The sequence below is a fragment of the Neopsephotus bourkii genome, unplaced genomic scaffold (assembly GCF_033783945.1).
Source record: "Neopsephotus bourkii isolate Nb327-2 ecotype Australia unplaced genomic scaffold, CSIRO-AGI_Nbou_v1 NB_1433, whole genome shotgun sequence".
NCBI lineage: Eukaryota > Metazoa > Chordata > Aves > Psittaciformes > Psittacidae > Neopsephotus > Neopsephotus bourkii.
Window position 1 is genome coordinate 6,420,903 of NW_026901910.1, and position 16,756 is coordinate 6,437,658.

The 16,756-nt window shown below is 45.6% G+C and overlaps 1 protein-coding gene and 2 long non-coding RNA genes across 4 annotated transcripts; 1 reads left to right on the forward strand and 2 right to left on the reverse strand.

Moving 5' to 3' along the window:
• Nucleotides 1-205: 205 nt before the first annotated feature.
• LOC133220276 (uncharacterized) lies at nucleotides 206-3,201 on the reverse strand. Its single transcript, XM_061368222.1, has 2 exons — nucleotides 3,067-3,201; nucleotides 206-2,225 (listed from the first exon to the last, which is right to left on the reverse strand). Exon 2 carries the CDS (start codon nucleotides 2,205-2,207, stop codon nucleotides 924-926), a length of 1,284 nt encoding a protein of 427 aa, XP_061224206.1. The 5' UTR covers nucleotides 2,208-2,225; nucleotides 3,067-3,201; the 3' UTR covers nucleotides 206-923.
• A 3,557-nt stretch (nucleotides 3,202-6,758) lies between these two features.
• LOC133220277 (uncharacterized) lies at nucleotides 6,759-12,131 on the reverse strand. The gene is made up of 3 exons (XR_009727684.1): nucleotides 12,032-12,131; nucleotides 11,394-11,514; nucleotides 6,759-7,891 (listed from the first exon to the last, which is right to left on the reverse strand). It is a non-coding gene; the product is annotated as an uncharacterized LOC133220277 (long non-coding RNA).
• Nucleotides 12,132-13,153: 1,022 nt separating this feature from the next.
• On the forward strand, nucleotides 13,154-15,853 carry LOC133220278 (uncharacterized). Of its 2 annotated transcripts, none has more exons than XR_009727686.1 (4): nucleotides 13,154-13,340; nucleotides 13,432-13,509; nucleotides 14,489-14,606; nucleotides 15,771-15,853. It is a non-coding gene; the product is annotated as an uncharacterized LOC133220278 (long non-coding RNA). The 2 variants fall into 2 exon arrangements; XR_009727685.1 differs by having other exon boundaries at nucleotides 15,708-15,847.
• The last annotated feature ends 903 nt before the right edge of the window (nucleotides 15,854-16,756 follow it).

Sequence of the window (16,756 nt, forward strand, 5' to 3'; positions counted from 1 at the left end):
GTAAGCCTGAAGGAGCTCCAGTGTGCCATCCCTATGCCCTCTCACATGCACATCTGGGCACTGCACTCAATGCAGTCTGTTTGTTCAACGGGGTTTTAAGGAGCAACAGTCACTGTTTCTCCTTTGAAGTGCTTACAGAAGAGCACAGAGTGGTTCCAGCCATATTCTTGTGCCTTTAACACCCAACAATTAAAACGTTCAGGACAGGGTTTTGCCATGATCTTAAAATACTTTATTGGTAGTACAAAGGTAGAAACATTAAAAGTCAGTAGATTCAAGCTGCAATACACTGACTTCTGCATTCTGACCAAGACTGCATTTCTCACTCCTGCAGAAGCAGTACAGATTCCATTAATGCTGCCACTGTGACAAGAGCAAACCATCATTTCATCACCTTGTTGAATACTGACAACAAACCAGGGACTGTGAGCTGCACACAAGGGGTATGGCAGGGAGGTAGCTCAAACATGTGGTTATTTCCAGGTACCAAAGGAAGAAACTCTTGACCTCACAGAAAACATCTGACTGGGCTGGATTAAAGGAGCATTTGTTTTGTCCATTCCCAGACTCTAAGAGATGAAACATCATGCCTCACTGGGGGAATGCAGTGCCCAACATCACAACTGTGAACTCACAGCTGAAGTGAATCTCTTCTCTCCCAGTAGGGCATGATCTCCTGAAAAACAGCTGCTGGAAAGAAGAAGAACCGGAGCTGCATCTCAGCTGGAATTCAGGAGAAGATACGGAACATCTACTACTATCACCTGTCTGCTCAGCAAGACTGCTCTCTGAAGTCAAAAACATCTCACAAAATCCCAATTCAACAGTTTGAGTTGCTTCCTATGGCTGAAATTCCTCAAGGCAAGTGCATCACACTTGCCACTGAACACATTTGACAGCAGGCCATTCCATCTTCAGGTCTCTCAAGCTTTAACATTCTCAGCTTCTCTTTCTCCACTACTCCCAGGCTCTGCAGACAGTGAGGGGGTCACATTTAGGAAGCCAGCATCTTGCTTCACAGGTATCTGAACACAAGTTACTGGTTCTGCCGGAAGCTCTGTTTGTTGCTGTGGCTCTGCCTCGCTTGCTGCAGTTTCTGTATCACATTCCCTGTTCTCATCTTCCACTTCAGGGAAGCACAAAACCCCACTCTGTTCCACAGGCTCTGCACAGCACAAGCTCTCCATCTTCTCAGCAGTTCCCATACTAGACTGGGTCTCTTGCTCTAGGAAGTCAAGCAGCTGGTTTGCTGGCTCAAGAGATGCCCCCTCTGGACACAGGGACTCCCAAGGCATTGCAGAAGCAGAGTACATCTTAGCCTTGCCATTTGCTGGGATTGGCAAAGCATCCACAGTCTCCCTGGCCACCTGCATAGGCAGGAGAGATGCTGTCTCTACCTCTACCAGAGGTGGAAGCTCAGCTCTGTCAGCTGACTGAGGGCTTACTTCAGCAAGCTTAGTCCTTTCTGGCTCCTCCACATGCTCAGCACAAAGGTAGGTGCCAGTCTGCTCCACCACCTGCACAGCACATGGTGGCAAGTTTCTTTCTATGAGACCCTCTGCAGTCCCTGCAGGAGGTTTGGGCTCACAGTCTGGGCCAGCTGCCGTCTCACTTAGGATTTCTTTGAAGCTGAGAACAAAGGGGAGACTGTTTCCTGGGAGAGCACTTGGGCTAACCTTACTGCCAGCCCCTGCCTGCTCGTCAGGCTGCTCTCTGGCTCCAACCAGCTCAGCATCCTGAGTGGTGTGTGCGACAACCTGGACCTCAGAAGCACCAGGAACAGGTTGCATTTTCTCTTCCCTGCTCCCCACTTGCTCTCCCTCTTGCTGGTTGCCTGCTTGGGTTAAGACTTCAGCTTCTTCTTTGGTCTTCCCATCTTCAAGGTCTACCAAGAAGTCTGTGGAGCCCCACGCTGCCTCCCATCCCTCAGTCATTCCCATGGCATCCACAGCAGAGCAGGTCTCCACGTTTTCCTCCACAGCATCAGCTGATGGCTGTGCATCCTGGCTCGGTGACTGCACCTCCTCAGAGCCTTGCTTAGATACTTGCAGGGCTGGTGCGGGAGGTGGTGTACTAGTGCACAGTGATGTTCCCCCTGAGGTCTGCAGAATTGGCTTGGTCTCACTGGTCTCTTCGTTTGCTTCCTCCTGTTTCAGACATCTCCCACAAGGCACACAGAACATCTGCCTGCTGAAGTTGCTCCCCATGTTGGCACGCAGCTCAACCTGCAAGAAAGAACAACTGGGTATCACAACTGTCTGTCTGCAAGCAACACTGTCGGCTTGCAGGACAGGCCACCCTTTACAGAAGCATACACCAGAGAGCATCAGTAAGGTAGAAGTAACAACAGCACCACTGTACATTCTTAATTGTCACTTGTCTGCTTCTCTGTATTTGCAGAGCTAAGGCAGTTTGGAGCTTTGAACTCTGCACTCCATCAGGGACTCCCATCAGTCACTCAGGCATGGTTACTAACTGGCAAGGTGGAAATCAACACCAAGGAGTAGCTGGTGTTAATCCTGCCAAGTAACATAGTTCAGGTGCAGCCTATTGACAAGAGCAACTCCTTCAACTTGAAGGGGAAATGGAGCTTAAACTTCCAGCTGGAATCCCTACAAAATGACAGCAAACCCAACCAAGCAAACACTCTTTGTTAAGTAGAATTAAGAGATTTCCACTGCCCAGGCTTATTCTGCACAGAGAAAAGTAGTTCCTTCCAGTTGAAACCACATGGGCTTATTTTACTTTCCAGGGCTGGTACAGGAAAAGTCAGTGTCAGACCATGGAATCTTCCCAACACTTAAGTCCACACCAGAATACTCAATGGAAAGTTAAACCCATGAGTGTACTTTCATTAGAAGAAGCCTTAGTTTTGAATAACACTGCCAGCATTTGGATACTACCACAGATACTACCACTTCAGGAGCCAAAGTGAGCTAAACACCACAGGATGATCCCAGCCTCTTCAAATTTACCCATTTTCCCAACACATTTCTTCTGGCAGCATCATTAACTTATTGAAACCAATGAACAAATGAAAGACCTTAGGTTAACATAGCTACTTACCAGCCTAGAGCAGAAAATCCCAAACAGAACACAAGGGAAAACATCCCAAGTACCTTCTAGACCTCAAGCTCTACTTAAATAGCACTGGGGGGTCACACAAAATCCCTTCCCCCAACTCTCTGAGCATCAATTCCCTGAATCTTTAGTTCCCTCCCATTCTCATTCCCTTCTGTTTCAGTTACATCCTTTATTTTCCAGCTGAAGGGGTTTTATTGGCCATTTTGTGTTGCTTTTTACCAGAGGGTAAAGTAAAAGTGAAACACAGCCTCTGTTTATTGCAAATGAGTAGTCACTGCAATATAGTGTAGTAACTTGCTGTTGTAAAGCGGTGTAATAGGCCAGAGAATGGTTTTCAGGGAGCAGGCTGGGTCAGGCACTTTGGGATTTGCCTTGGCACCGTCTGCCATCCTCAAAGGGAGTCACTTCCAAAGTGTTGCTGGCTTTGCCACAGTTGGGCATCCTATTAAACACCTCTGGACTGATGCCACAGCGTTAGGAGGCTCTGAAACATTGGTACAAGGGTGATGTGTGAGACAGAAGGGCTGACTTCCCCAGTGTAGAGCCCTGGTGTACTCGAGCCCCGGGGGCATGTTTGTATTTCCCAAGTGGGTCCCTGTGTGTTGTGCTTCCCCTTGTTGTGACTACAGGCAAATGGACAGTGTTTGAGGGCTTCTCTCCACCTCAGTGATCAGAAGGCTTGAAATCAGGGCTGTGGCTGCACTTTGAGTCCATGTGGGATGTTTCCTCCGTTCTAACATCTACTGCCTGCTAAGAAATAAAGACCAAACCTGTGTCTTCAGCATTAGTCATGTCCTCAGAGACACTGCTTGAATTACACACCCTTAGTAAGTGAGGAGAGGGCACCCTCAAGGCTTTTCCTCACATATAGAACTGTTCCTCACATACTTTTATGCATTTTCATAGTTCTTTGCTCAGGGAAGAACTTAAATACCCTGAGATGACCCTGAGTGGGCTCTGCAAAGCACTGCCTCAGTTCTTCCCCACTTGTCTCTCAGGACAGCCTCTGTCTATTACAAGTTTGGCTGACCACAGCTCTCAAACTGTGCTCAGAGACTTCTGGGTGAGCAGGCATTCTGTCTCTTCTCATAATGCCTTTTTCCTCCCTCCACAGGGCAAAGACACAGATGTTTCTGAAGAAGCAGGTTTGGCCAGGGCAAAGCCAGCACAGGACAGCACTGGTGATGTGCACAGTGATGTGTAAGTGTACTCAGCATGTGATACCCTAATCCTAAAACCAGATACATCCCACTAACACTAACCAGTTGCTAAAATAGACATAAAAGGTGGCCTTTAAAGTATGGTTCACCCTCGATCTTGGTTCATAGAGGAGGGACACGATGGGTAAATGAGCTTTTCCAGTGGGAAATAAATGAGGCAGCTTCTGATACTGGGGTGCCATTAACCTCCTTGCACATAAAACCACCAATAGCTTGGCCCTTGTCCCACATCACATTCACCAGCTATGTTACAGGCTGCATGTTTGATGTGGATACCAGTTTGCATATTGAACTAAATAGAAAATGGAAGCAAAAAGCTTTCACAAAGTATTGGTTTAATGTCAGCTGTGGTTAACATTGAACAGCGATGCTGTAGAAATAGAACAAGAGTATGAGAAAGCTTTTCTGTTGCAGGATTGGAAAACTCCTTGTCCTTTGGGCATTGATGCACAATGAGACTTCCTTGCCTTCAAAGAGCTTGGGTTTATTCAGAGGAGATGGGGACATGGCACATGTGGAGAGCTAAAAAATGCTTTTCAAAGGAAAATGAATCCTCATCTTAGTAAAGGCTAAAGCAATGAAGTTATAAACCACCTGGAACTGAGGCCAAATTCAGTTTGTGAACAGAAGCATCCACAGGACATATACCAGTGGTTTTATGTCCAGTTACCCATTTAGTAACTTGGAAATAACCATGTCCTGCAGTTGCACATGCAAACACTGCTGTTCCTACAAGAGAAGCAAGGTGGGCATGGTTACGGATTTATTATAACCACTCTGTTTCCTTGTTGACTGCTGAAATCTGTTGGCACTTTACACATAGACATGTACTGTCACCACTTACTTCTGCTGCACATGGGACGTGTTGTTTTCAATGAGTCTATCACATTTTATGCTCCTCCATCAAGATGAAGGTTCAAGGCTCTCGCTGATCACACTGGACTACTTCTGAGTGCTGTCTTTAGCCTCGCAGCACAGCTTCCTCAGGCAGGGGGCATTGCCAAGGCTCCTGGCACTCATTTTCACATCTCTGTGCCTCCCTGCAGCACCTCAGGCTGCTGGAGTCTCCTCTTCAGCCTCCATCACAGGCTCAGCTTCACAGTTTTTGACTTCAGTGCAGTCTCAGGCTCACACAGGAGACTGCTCAGTGCACTGACCAGTGCAGCAGTTACACACGATTGATGTCTCAGAGAACAGCAAAAATCCTGCTTTACTCTGTCTGTTCCCCACACTTTCAGTACCACAACAGCGACATGCTTAGATGTTGAATCAGTTATAATATCATAGTGCACTTCACGTAGGAGAGATGAGTCTTTGGCTGAAGCAAAGCAGTTTCTGGTGACTAGACCAAGACTTACTTCTCTCGCACAGATAAACAGGGCCTCATGAGCATCCCCATTCCCAAACCACTTCTGAAAAAGCAGTTGCCTGGTTCCTTTGGGAAAGGTTCTGCTACACAAGCCTGGATGATGCACACGTTTTGAAGTGCAACATGGGTTTTCCCTTTGTGGGGTGAGTAATAGCTTGAGAACCCACCTACTCCAGAAGTGCTCTAACATTGAATTTTTGGAGGTGCTTAATGACAGCACTGCTTCACCAAGAATTCCCCCTTTGTTGTTATATAGCAGGTGGCACAGGAATATACACCATGCCTATCACATAGACCACCACCACATGCAGGATATCATGTAACGGCACTGAAAAGTGTTTACACATCTCTGTTTGTGACTTTGTTTAAATCCTGTGACTTTGCTTTAGGAGTCTTGACATGTTAAAACTAAAGCAAACAAGAGGAGCCTCATTTTACATGTTTCCTTACTCTTTGCATTTCCAGCCCTGCAGGATACACTGACCCTGTCTGGTTAGCTTAATGGCTTGACTTAAGCTTGGTTTGACAAAAGCTTAATGGCTTGACAAAAGCTTAATGGCTTGACTCAACAGGCCCCCTGTTCCAGCACATCTGTTCCAGCAGCATATGGAGAGATCCAGATGGATTTGACAGCCCCAAGCAGGGCCTGGTAACCTGCCAGGGGACTGCAGCTGAGTTCCTTGCCAGGCAGCCAACTAGGTTGCCCACAGGCACTGTGAGGAGGCTGGATCAGCAGAGAATCGGCTCCCAGCTCCCATGCCTTCTCACTCCACCTCTTCCTTCAAGTGTGCCCATGTACCCAGAATTTAGTGACCATAATCAATATTCCAGAGCTTTCAATAAGAGAGAAGTCCAAGAGCTTGATGAAATTGCAAACAGAGCCCCACTGCTCACCTTTGCTGTGAGATGTCTGCCCAGCATGACCTTAGGTCTTGGCCTCTGTTCACTCTTTAACAGCTCTGAGATAAGATTCTGCCTTTTTCCTCTCACAGAGCTCCTACTGCATACACATAGCTCACTTAAGATCTGACAAAGCTTGGAAGCCAGATCTGGCTGGAGGAACAGCAGGGGTGAAAGCAGACATCACTGTCTCTTTACACCAGTGACAATTACAGGTGAAAGCATGGTTTTCCCCCATCATAGTGATGAACTGGTTTGAGCATGAAGAGGCTTAACAAATAGATGAAACAGCTCTGAGACGATTTAGCAGCACATTAAGTGAAAGAAGATCTTTTTCAAGGAAGAGCCTGCTTTCAACAGAAATTAAGCTTGAGAGCATGTGGTTCAAAAAGCTTTGGAGATGGCAAGCTGCAAGCATCTTTTCAAGTTACAAAGTCAAGGTGCAGGTTTGACAGCCTCAATTAGAGAGGAAGACCTCTTCTCACCTTATTGCAGTGATTACCAAGGACTTTGTTGTTCCATCACTGCAAAGAGGCCATGGTAATTGCAGGAGAGCTGCATTAGCTCAGCTTTTGGACTGATCTTTTCTACCCTCATCCATTATCCAACGGGACTGCTTAGGTCTCATTACAGCATCACAGAAGAAACACTACACTGTTGTAACTGGGATGACTGAGGATGAAAACACTCCAAGTGGAGTGTCAGCCGCAGGGCTCAGGTTCCCTCAGGTCCCACACTGGTTTTCAGGACACTCAAGCTAACCCTGGCCTTCAAACCACTGAATTCACATTAAAGCTGCAACACTGCTGAGTATCTAAGTGCCTGTAACCGAGTCTCGGTAGTACAGGGCTCGATGCATTAAGGAACTTCATTGGTGGTCTGGAAGTATAAAGTATTTTAAACTCAGTTGTATCTTCAGCTTTCAGCAGACATGTGAGGTGTTTACAGTTACATTAACAGGAGACAGAACAGAATCAGCCCTGTTATGACACTCATCTCTCAGGAGGAAGTGGCTCAAGTCACTGGGGAGGACATCCACTGCAGGCAGGAGACATTGGCAATGCTATTCATGAGCAACAAGACACACATCCGCTCTCCTCCATGAGGCATGATGCAGAAGCATAAAGCATGATGCCGAAGGCCAACATATGGCTAAGGGAAAGCCCAGCCCACAGCTGGACACAAAAGGCTGCACAGTTGGTGTGAACCCCCTTTCTCCTCCAGAAATCAGTTCATCGAGCAAGCATGGCAAGGCAGATGCCAAGAGACTGTTCAGTGGCACCCATCATAAGCAGCTGCATCTTTCCCACTGCATGATCTGCAACAGAAACAGAGCACAGACACTGCCTGCGTGTCTCAGGCCAGCAGAGAACAGACTTGTACAGAAAATGACATCAGTTGGTTGAATCCCAAGCTTTCCTAAGAACACTTACCAGTTCAGGGCCCCTCCTCTGTTCCAGTTCAGCAGTCAGCAGCACTTGGAAGCAGCATTGCTGGCAGATGATTCCTGTTGTTCCCAAGCCTAAACACACAACAAGTAGGTAGGTCTCCATCTGGGAAAGCAGCTATTGCTTTCTGCATGGCGGATATAAGACACCATGGGAAAACATATACAACAACGTGGCCATTTCACACAGTGGGGCAGAGTGGACAAACGAAATGAGCTGTCTGAGGTCTGGTAAGACACTCATAATGCTGTTGCACACAACTGACTCATTTAATCCAACCGGGATCATCTTATAATTGTTGGAGAAGCTGCCTCTGGAGAAGAATTGCAAACACCTATCAAGATCGTCCTCATCTAAGTGAATGATGTTGGCAGCAATACAAATCACCACCTACCAGTGCAGTTGCTAAATCTGTTAAGGGAATATACATCCTACTGCTGACAATAAAGGGAGTGCTAAATGCAGTTAGGCTTCTTTATTATTTATTTGTTTCTCCCTAATTACACTTATTTCTATACAACACTGATGGCAGTCCATCAGCATTTGCTCATTCACCAGAGCATTTCAAGATGCCAAGTCACGCTTAAAAATAGACTCCTATGTGTTACAGAGCTCAGTTTGGATATGATTTCTTACATGGTATGAATGGTTATATGGATGAATTTGTCTTACAGCTCTCCAGCTTGCTCTTAAGTTTCCCAGCCCATCTAAAGCTGCATCTGTAATCATGCAGTCGATTGCAACAGGCTGTTTAGTTTAGGGGATAATCTTTTTATACAGTTCAGCATGCCAGGCCAACTTCCATGTGCATGCAGGATGAGCAATGATGCATACTGACCCAAAGCTCTGTTTAGCTCCTTCTGTTTGGCTCCTTTTCATCCACAGGCTTATGGACACCAATACTCTAGTTTGAGCTCTGACCCTGGAAAGGCAAACCTCCAGCTTTCAGCAAGGCAGAATCTCACAGCTGGATTAAGAACACATTAAGGCCATTCTGGGGGGTTGAGAAGAGGTTAAACTGCCTGTCCAAGATACAGCCACAACTAAGCAGCTCCACCACCAGTGTGGTCACTGTGCTGTGACCTATATTTAATTAAGAGCTACTTCTGCAGAGACAAAGATGCTCCTGAGGTGAGGCTCCTGCCCTTCCACTGCTGAGAGGGCAGTGGTGCTATGTCAGATAACAGCCTTATCCCAAATTTCAGACTCCTCTCCTCTTAGCAGGTGTCAAGTGTCACTTGTACACACAGCATAGCTAGAAGGACCATAAAGGAGTTGCCTCCATCAGTGAGATAGCAGCCTATGTAGTCTGTAGAAAGGATGACAAGCCTCGAGCTGGGAATAGGTACTGATGCAATGACATTTGGAAGTAATAGTTGTGTATATTTCCAGATTTGGGGAATAATTCTTCTTCCAGGCTAAGAAGAATCCTAGGTAAGTTCCCAAGTTTCAAAGACAGGGCAATACACAAGCTCTCCTTTCTGTGATGAGGCTGAAATCCCTTCTGTTATCTTGCCACTCATTTCAGGGCTGGAGAGTCAGACTCAGCATATGACAGCTAAGACCTGGACAACTCCATGGATTACACTTCCCAGAACATCCCACTTTCCTGGATCCATCTCCTGCCTCTCCGAGGGCTGCTGTTCCTCTGTTAACTGCCACTTTGCAACTACCCAGGAGCAGGATATTTTAAGGTAACTACTGCAGATGCATTTACATTGCTTGATTTCAGATTGATAGACCTATATTCCAATCCATTTAAAAACTCCAAGCAGCTGTCACTTCAAATTAACCCAATCAAAAAGTTGATAAAAATCCTAATGCTGCCAAGAAAACATCTTGTGCCTTCTATCTTCCGTAATGATTACTACTAATTCACAAAGCCCATTTTCCCCTCACTTAGAGTGATTACCTACATGGTAAATACCACTCTACCAAGATGTAGGGCTTAGAGAGCAAGGAACTAAGTGGTAGACCCGTAAATGTGGTTGTCACTCAGCTGCACCCTCAGAACTCAGGTACATTGAGACCCATCATGGTGACAAGAATCACTGCCTGATCAGGCAGCTTCTAGCAAGCTGAAGAGCCCAGCAGCCTTCTGGTGTTGTCCCATCCTCCAACATGTTTATCTTGCCAGATTGTTGCTTCTTCAAAATTTGATCTAACACGGGTTACTCAAGACAAGTGCATCTCTTCACAGCAGCACTGAATTCGACAGCCACTGGTTTCATGATCAAGTGGTTGTATCTTTCGTATGCTTAACTTTATTGCCCCTTGCTCAAGCATTTCTAAGTCAGAACAAGAAGAAAGATCAAGAGCTTAGACTCCTATATTCTTGTATATGGTGCTCCTGGGTAGCTAGGCTGTGACCAAGCCTTTGCTGCTTGTCATTTATGATGGAGGAATATTCCTAACTGGATGAGCCCATGCTCAGTGTATTCTTGGGAAACTACTGAACTACTGTACTCCAACGTCAAATGGTAATAAAACCAAAGAGGAATTCTAAAATCCCCATGATGGACATAAATGCACTCTGTGCTCCAGCAGCAGCAACACATCCAGCAGAAACCCCACAACATCCTACTATTGAGTTCTAAAATGTAACTGAGTTTAGGACTGTAGTGCTTGAATGTGTGAAATCAAGCTGGAGGCCTTGCCATTTCTGTCAGGCTAGAGCCTACCAGTGCCTGCTCACTCCTGCTCAAGTGTCAGAACTTGCTTTAGTACAAGAGATGATACACATGATTTACCCCAGAGTCAGGGTGACACTTGTCCTATGAAAGCTGCAGTGAATTCTCTGGAGAACTGCACATCCAACCAGTATCACCTTGATAGCGGGCAGCCACCACTTGCAGCAACAGAAAACATCTTCTCAGGTAGCCCCTGATGTGATAGGGGATTACATGAACTGACAGTGCTTTATTTTGCTTTTCCCCAACTACAGTTATTACCATCCAGTCCAAAATGCATGGCAATTCATGAATGATTGATGGCTCTAGTAAGCTTTACAGAGCAAAACACCCAACTGAATTATGCCAGTGATTTTAAAAGAAAGACCAAAGCGAATGCCTACAAATACAGTGATCCCTCTGAGTCACTAACATTGGAAATCATTCCATAGCCTGCAGAGTCCCAGATCCTAATGAAAAATAGGAGTTATTCAGCACAAACACATCTATCACTGACTCTGTTGCAGAATTGCTCCTGTGTCATGCCCAGAGATGGCAGTTCTTGTTCATAAGCAGCATCTGAAAATGATCCTGCAGGAAGAGCTTCTCAGCAGGAAGAGCAGCAGGGAACAGAGAGAAGTATGAAGCAATTAGGCAGGACTCTGAATATGCAGCGTAACACACAGCTTTGGATTCCGTGTACCTGGAAGTGACAGCTTCAGGGAAGGAGGCTGAGGAAGCGGCTGCTCTTGTCAGCACTGTCACAACAAAGGAAGTTCATTCCATCTCTTTGAAGTCGTTCATTCCCTGTACAGACAAAACCACTGCAGCAGAGGTGAAAACAGGCATGATACAGAAAAGTCTGCTATCAGGTAGAAAACACTCTTGTGATAAGAAAGATTGGGCTGTACTCACACAGAATCAAGACTTGAAGTTAACAAAATAAGCTAAGCTGACAGTCTTAAAGCAATAGGAAGTTTACAATCTACTCAAACCAGGCCAGAATGGTACCAACAGTTCTATTTTAGTGCAGTAAAATCAGCCATGCTTTTTACAAGAGGCAAACCCAACAGTAAAGCTGCATGTTGTCAAACAGAAGGGGGACATAGGATCTTTGCAGATAAAAGAAAGGTTATGGAGTATGCAGGAGCGGCAGCAGCGAGAAAGGAGACACCAAGGAAGACAGATTGCACAGAGGGGGTAGTCAGGGGATTGGGAAGCACAAATGGTGCTGAGGGAAGAGAGGAAAGAGCCATCTCGCTGTTCTAGATAATATGAAAGGTAGAGGAAGAGCAAAGGGAGGGAAGCACAACTAGTGAACAGACATTAAAGAGGTGGAACCTGCACAGTGAATGGCCTCCCGAGGACAGCACCGCTACCTTGGACTTTCAGTTGCCAACTTTCACATCCTTCTGAGGCTTCACCCACTTCATCTGCTGCTATTGAAACTGAATCAGAAGAAAGAGATTAAAACTCTAATGGAGAATGCATTGGTGACATTCCTGAAAGGACCACTAGGAGCAGCCAGATGGGAGGAGCCCAGAAACACAAAGGATCCCAAATTAGCTGAGCACAAGAGTAATTGCCAGAACAAAGGCACAAAGGAGCCCGGATGCCTTCCCCCTCTCTAGCAAACCAAATGAAAGCAGGCTTAGGAGAAATAATGACACAACTGCCAAGCACCTCTGGGGGAGTCGGTAGAGTGAATAGCACTTCAAAAGGTAAAATGAAAGGGCTGTCATTACCAGAGCAGAGAGAAAGTGACTTTTAGGTCAGTGTGGAAACAAGGGGAGAATATGGTGACAAAGCTTTTAAAGCTAACTGATCAGTTATCATCGAACACCAAGCTCACCTTTCCATCTCACATTGTTTGCAGGAAAGAGCTCCTTTCCACTTAACTGTCATCTACAAACGTTGAGCATCAAACCTGGTAGATCACTGCGAGCTCCAGCCTCAGTTCAGGATGGGTTCAGAGTCAGTATAGGGCATCCAGTTACACCGCACTGCTCAAACAACACAGCGGCTTGACTGAAACAGCTCTAAATGAATGGTTGAAGTCTCCTGCGGTGACTGGTTAGTGAAGACATTCCCAGACACCTCAGAAACCCCTGGAATGCCTCTTCCCTGGATTTTTTAGCGTCTCTAACTGAAAGCATCCCATTCCAACTCAAGAAAGCAGAGCTTTGCAGGCACCATTTAAAGCAATAGGCACATATTTAGCTGCTAATTCGATGACTCCTCACCTGTAACTGCCCTTTAAAGAGCAAGCACTTCATGTAGTTTATATGCAATTGTTAGATATTGCTCTGAGCAGCAGCCGCATTCAACTAAGCTCCTTTGTGTGATGAGGGAAAGCATTAACCAGCAGCTGCTACGGAAGGGACCAGATCTGTGTGTGCAGTTAAGAAGTTGTCTTTTTCTCTTTTGGAAACTCGTTATTTTAGTGCATGGGGGGGTTTTGCAGGCCTTAGTTTGACTTTTAAGAGTTTTACTGCTTGCTTGAGGCATTTGGGGTAATGTGAGGGGGTAAAAGCTTCTACTGAAGTAGTTCTAAGCACCTGAGCTGGTGGGATGGGCTGTGCTGAGCTGGCTTGCCCTATAGAGGAGAGCAAAAGGGAGAGTATCTGCAAAACAGGGGAGTGTTTTAGAAGTAAAAATGTATTGATTTGATAGCAATATTTGCCATCTTTGTGTGTGTTGCTCTGCCTTGCTGAGCTCTCTAATGTGTCTTTTTATTTTAGATGGAAGTAGGGCTCCTCTTTGTGAAAAAGGAAGGTCCTGGTTATTTGAAGACTGGACAGGATCAACTGAGCAAGCAGGTAGGCAGGCAAATGGCTCATAGAAATATGTCCTGTGGCTGTGGAGTGATGCTAAGAATGAACAGTTTAAAGTCAGGCAGGAGAGTAGAAGACAGGAGGCTCTTCTTGTTCAGGAGAGAAAACATGCTCCCTGTTTCTGGTTTAGTTGTATTGGGCAAAAGTCAGTGTATTCAGTTTAAGTGTAAGCATGAGAGCACTGTTCAAGGATTGGAAGCTCAAGAGTGACTAACCTTAGCTGAGGTATAAAGTAAAGATACTGGTAAATGCCAGGATATGGCTGGTGCAAAGGTATGTTCCAAGTGTTATTAGAGACAGTTCTGCTCAGAACTCGAGCCTTGCACTCAATGTGCCTGCTGAATTCTGGCTTTAGCTTCCACCTGTGTGCAGGGTGAGGAGTAAAAGGTGCGAGGTGCTTGATTTTAGTTCTTCAAGTTCCAGGTTTATTAAGTCCCTGTGTGAAACTGCTGAAGTGGACTTGCTGTGTGTGCTCTTAACACAGATAGGCCTGGAACTGAGATCAAAGGTTTTGCCATGACAGTAACTCTTCCCCTTCTTCATGTGAGCCATAATTGAGGCTTATTTGTTGAAATGAGTTTAAAGACTCTTTTGTTCTGATTTGCAAACATACATTGAAATAAATCCTGTATACCTGTCAGGAACTTAATCCTCCCCTACGCCACAAGTATTTGTGCTGAGCAACCAGCCTGTGTGCAGATAGAGTGTTATGCAGTGTAAGCAGTTACTCTGCTGGAGAAGGGGAGACTGACATCTCAAAAATGGACTTTAGATTGAATTACCATATGCTGAAGCCAGCCATAGATCAGGGTGCAAAATCAATACAGCTTGTAGGACAAAAAGCCAGTACTGACGTGCAGTTCTAGCCAGCCAGGAAAATCAGATTTCATCTCAAAGAAGAGTTGCTTGTGCATAAATAGGCAAATGTACAGAAGTCTGTGAAATACTGCCTGGTTTTTATGAGGTAGGAACTACTCCAAGTGGAAGGTGTCCTGTCATCTGAAAGGGACTGCAAAGTGCACTAAAATAACAGGCTTGGATAGATGAAGCTCTTGTGTAACTGAGAGAGCACTTTGTGCCAAGTAAGTGAGCTCTGTGCTGATTTGTGCCCCCTCCTTCGCAGCCTTCACCGCAGGCTGGGAGGTTGCTTTGGCCGTTGGTCAGAAATGATACCCTGCAGCTTCCAGATCACCTGTAAACTGTGCACTGACTGTTCTGCTCCCCAGAAATACAGTGAAATTACCCGGCTTCCTGTCAGAAGGGGTTGAGGTTGGACTGATGCACGGATTGACTCCACAACTTGTTAAACCTGTAAAGCTCTACATTTATAAGGTTGCACCATACACCTATACATATTCATGTCCTATCCCTGGTTCCTATTATAATGAGCTAGAAGGTCCTTTGCACCTGCACAGTGCCCCTCTGGTCATGGGCAGGGGTCTCAAGATGAAGTAAATGAGTCTTCCTCTTCTTAAACTTTTCACCTTTTAGTCCTCGTGTATGGCCTTAGGGTTTAGCCATAAACCACCTGCTTCTCCCCCTTAACAGTAGATTCAGGGGTCTGCTTTTCCTTATCAATAGCTGCTTATCAGTAAAATCAGGCATCTGCTTTTCCTTGTCAATAGAACCAGGTGTCTGCTTTTCCTTATCAATAGTCAGTGCCTTTGTTCTGCTTAGTAGGCATGATAGGTACAGACAATACCTTTGTTTAAGCAAGTGAATTCCTCTAACCCCCTTGTACCTTGGTCAACCCTCTGCATCAGGAGCAGTGACTAAGAACAGCATTCCTGACAAGCCACAGGTGGAAGGTTTTGCCCATGGTACATTGCGGCTTTGGTTCTTGGGCCTATTTGTATTTACTTAAAAGCAACTTGCCATCCATGCCCCTCCTTTTGCAGTCTTACTCTGCTCCAGTGTGGGCAATGTGACAGAGCTCTTTTCCTTAGGACTTGGGAGGCTGAGTTTGGTGGAGTCACTCTTCCCTCTCAATCCTTGCTTCCTTCTTATGAGTACTGAGCTGAGTGTTCCATGTAAATCTAGTAAAAAACCAGTGAGACTCTTCTTATTTCTAACTCCCTTGACTCTCCCCATTGTCCGTAGAAGTTATAAGTTGGGAAACTTCCAAACGCTTGGCTTAACAATGTATTCTGTGTGGGTGACAAGCTTATGCCCTTGCTTTTCAGCTTCCAGTTTGAATACAGATTAGTCACTTGTGCAGAGCCTTCAATGAAGTCCTGGTCCTGCAGGGAATTTGGGAGGCATGCTGCATGGGATTTCTGCTACCTCTGCTGGAACTGCAACAAAGATGTCAAGGTCTTTGTGGAGATCCGTAGAAGAGGCTGCAATGGCTGGTGGAAGGACCTTTTCCTTTAGGCTGCTCTCTTGCAGAGGGGGAGTTTGGGATTTGTCACAAATGGAGATCTTGTTGCGTCTTTGCAGCCTTTTCTGGGATGTAGAAACCTTGTCTTAATCCGTGCTCCTTGTTCTTTGTGCTTGCAGGGACAAGGACCGGTGTGGTGAGGAAGCTTGCAAGCCTGAGTGCTAGGGAGGTTGAACTCTTTTGTAGGTCATGACAACTATTTCCTTGCCATTAGTATATGTAATTATGACTGGCACATAGGTAACAGTCCCTAGGTTTAGGCTCAGCTATAGGAATCGAGTAAAACATGAGAAATACCTACAGAAGCCTCCAAATAAGACTCCAGAGGGAACCTTCAGTTTCTTTCTTGACCTTTCAGAAGCCCCTTAAGAAGCAGAATTTAGGTGCTTGATTTTAGGAACGAGATTTTGGTTTTGTAGCCCTTTAAGTAATAGTCAAAGCGTGCTCATGTTGCAGAACAGCAGCTGTGGATGGAACTGTTGAGATGAATGTTGTGTGCAAGTGTGGCACTTCCTGACAGGTTTTAATTGCCTTTTGAAGGACATTAGAGGTGGGGACCTGCATTTTCTCCTTCAAGGCACTTCATGAATAAATGCACATAACTCTGGAGGCTCTACACCTTAAGCAGCCACAGCTTCAGTAAATGCACTGTATACTTTGTTCATCTGTGAATAGTAATTGAGTCCTGGACTGCATTTGTAGTGCTGAGAGTAATACAACTACCATGATGTATAATAATGCTTAAGAGCTCCGGGGAGGCTCATTTACATGATAGTGAGGGAAATGGTCTTGCCAGGAATAAGAATTAAGAGGCTGGTATTGTGTGAATTATAAAGTGGGTTTCAGGTGGGG

Bases quoted from the DNA above. Each gene is read 5' to 3' on its own strand.
- LOC133220276 (XM_061368222.1), bottom strand. From the start codon at position 2,207: ATGGGGAGCAACTTCAGCAGGCAGATGTTCTGTGTGCCTTGTGGGAGA.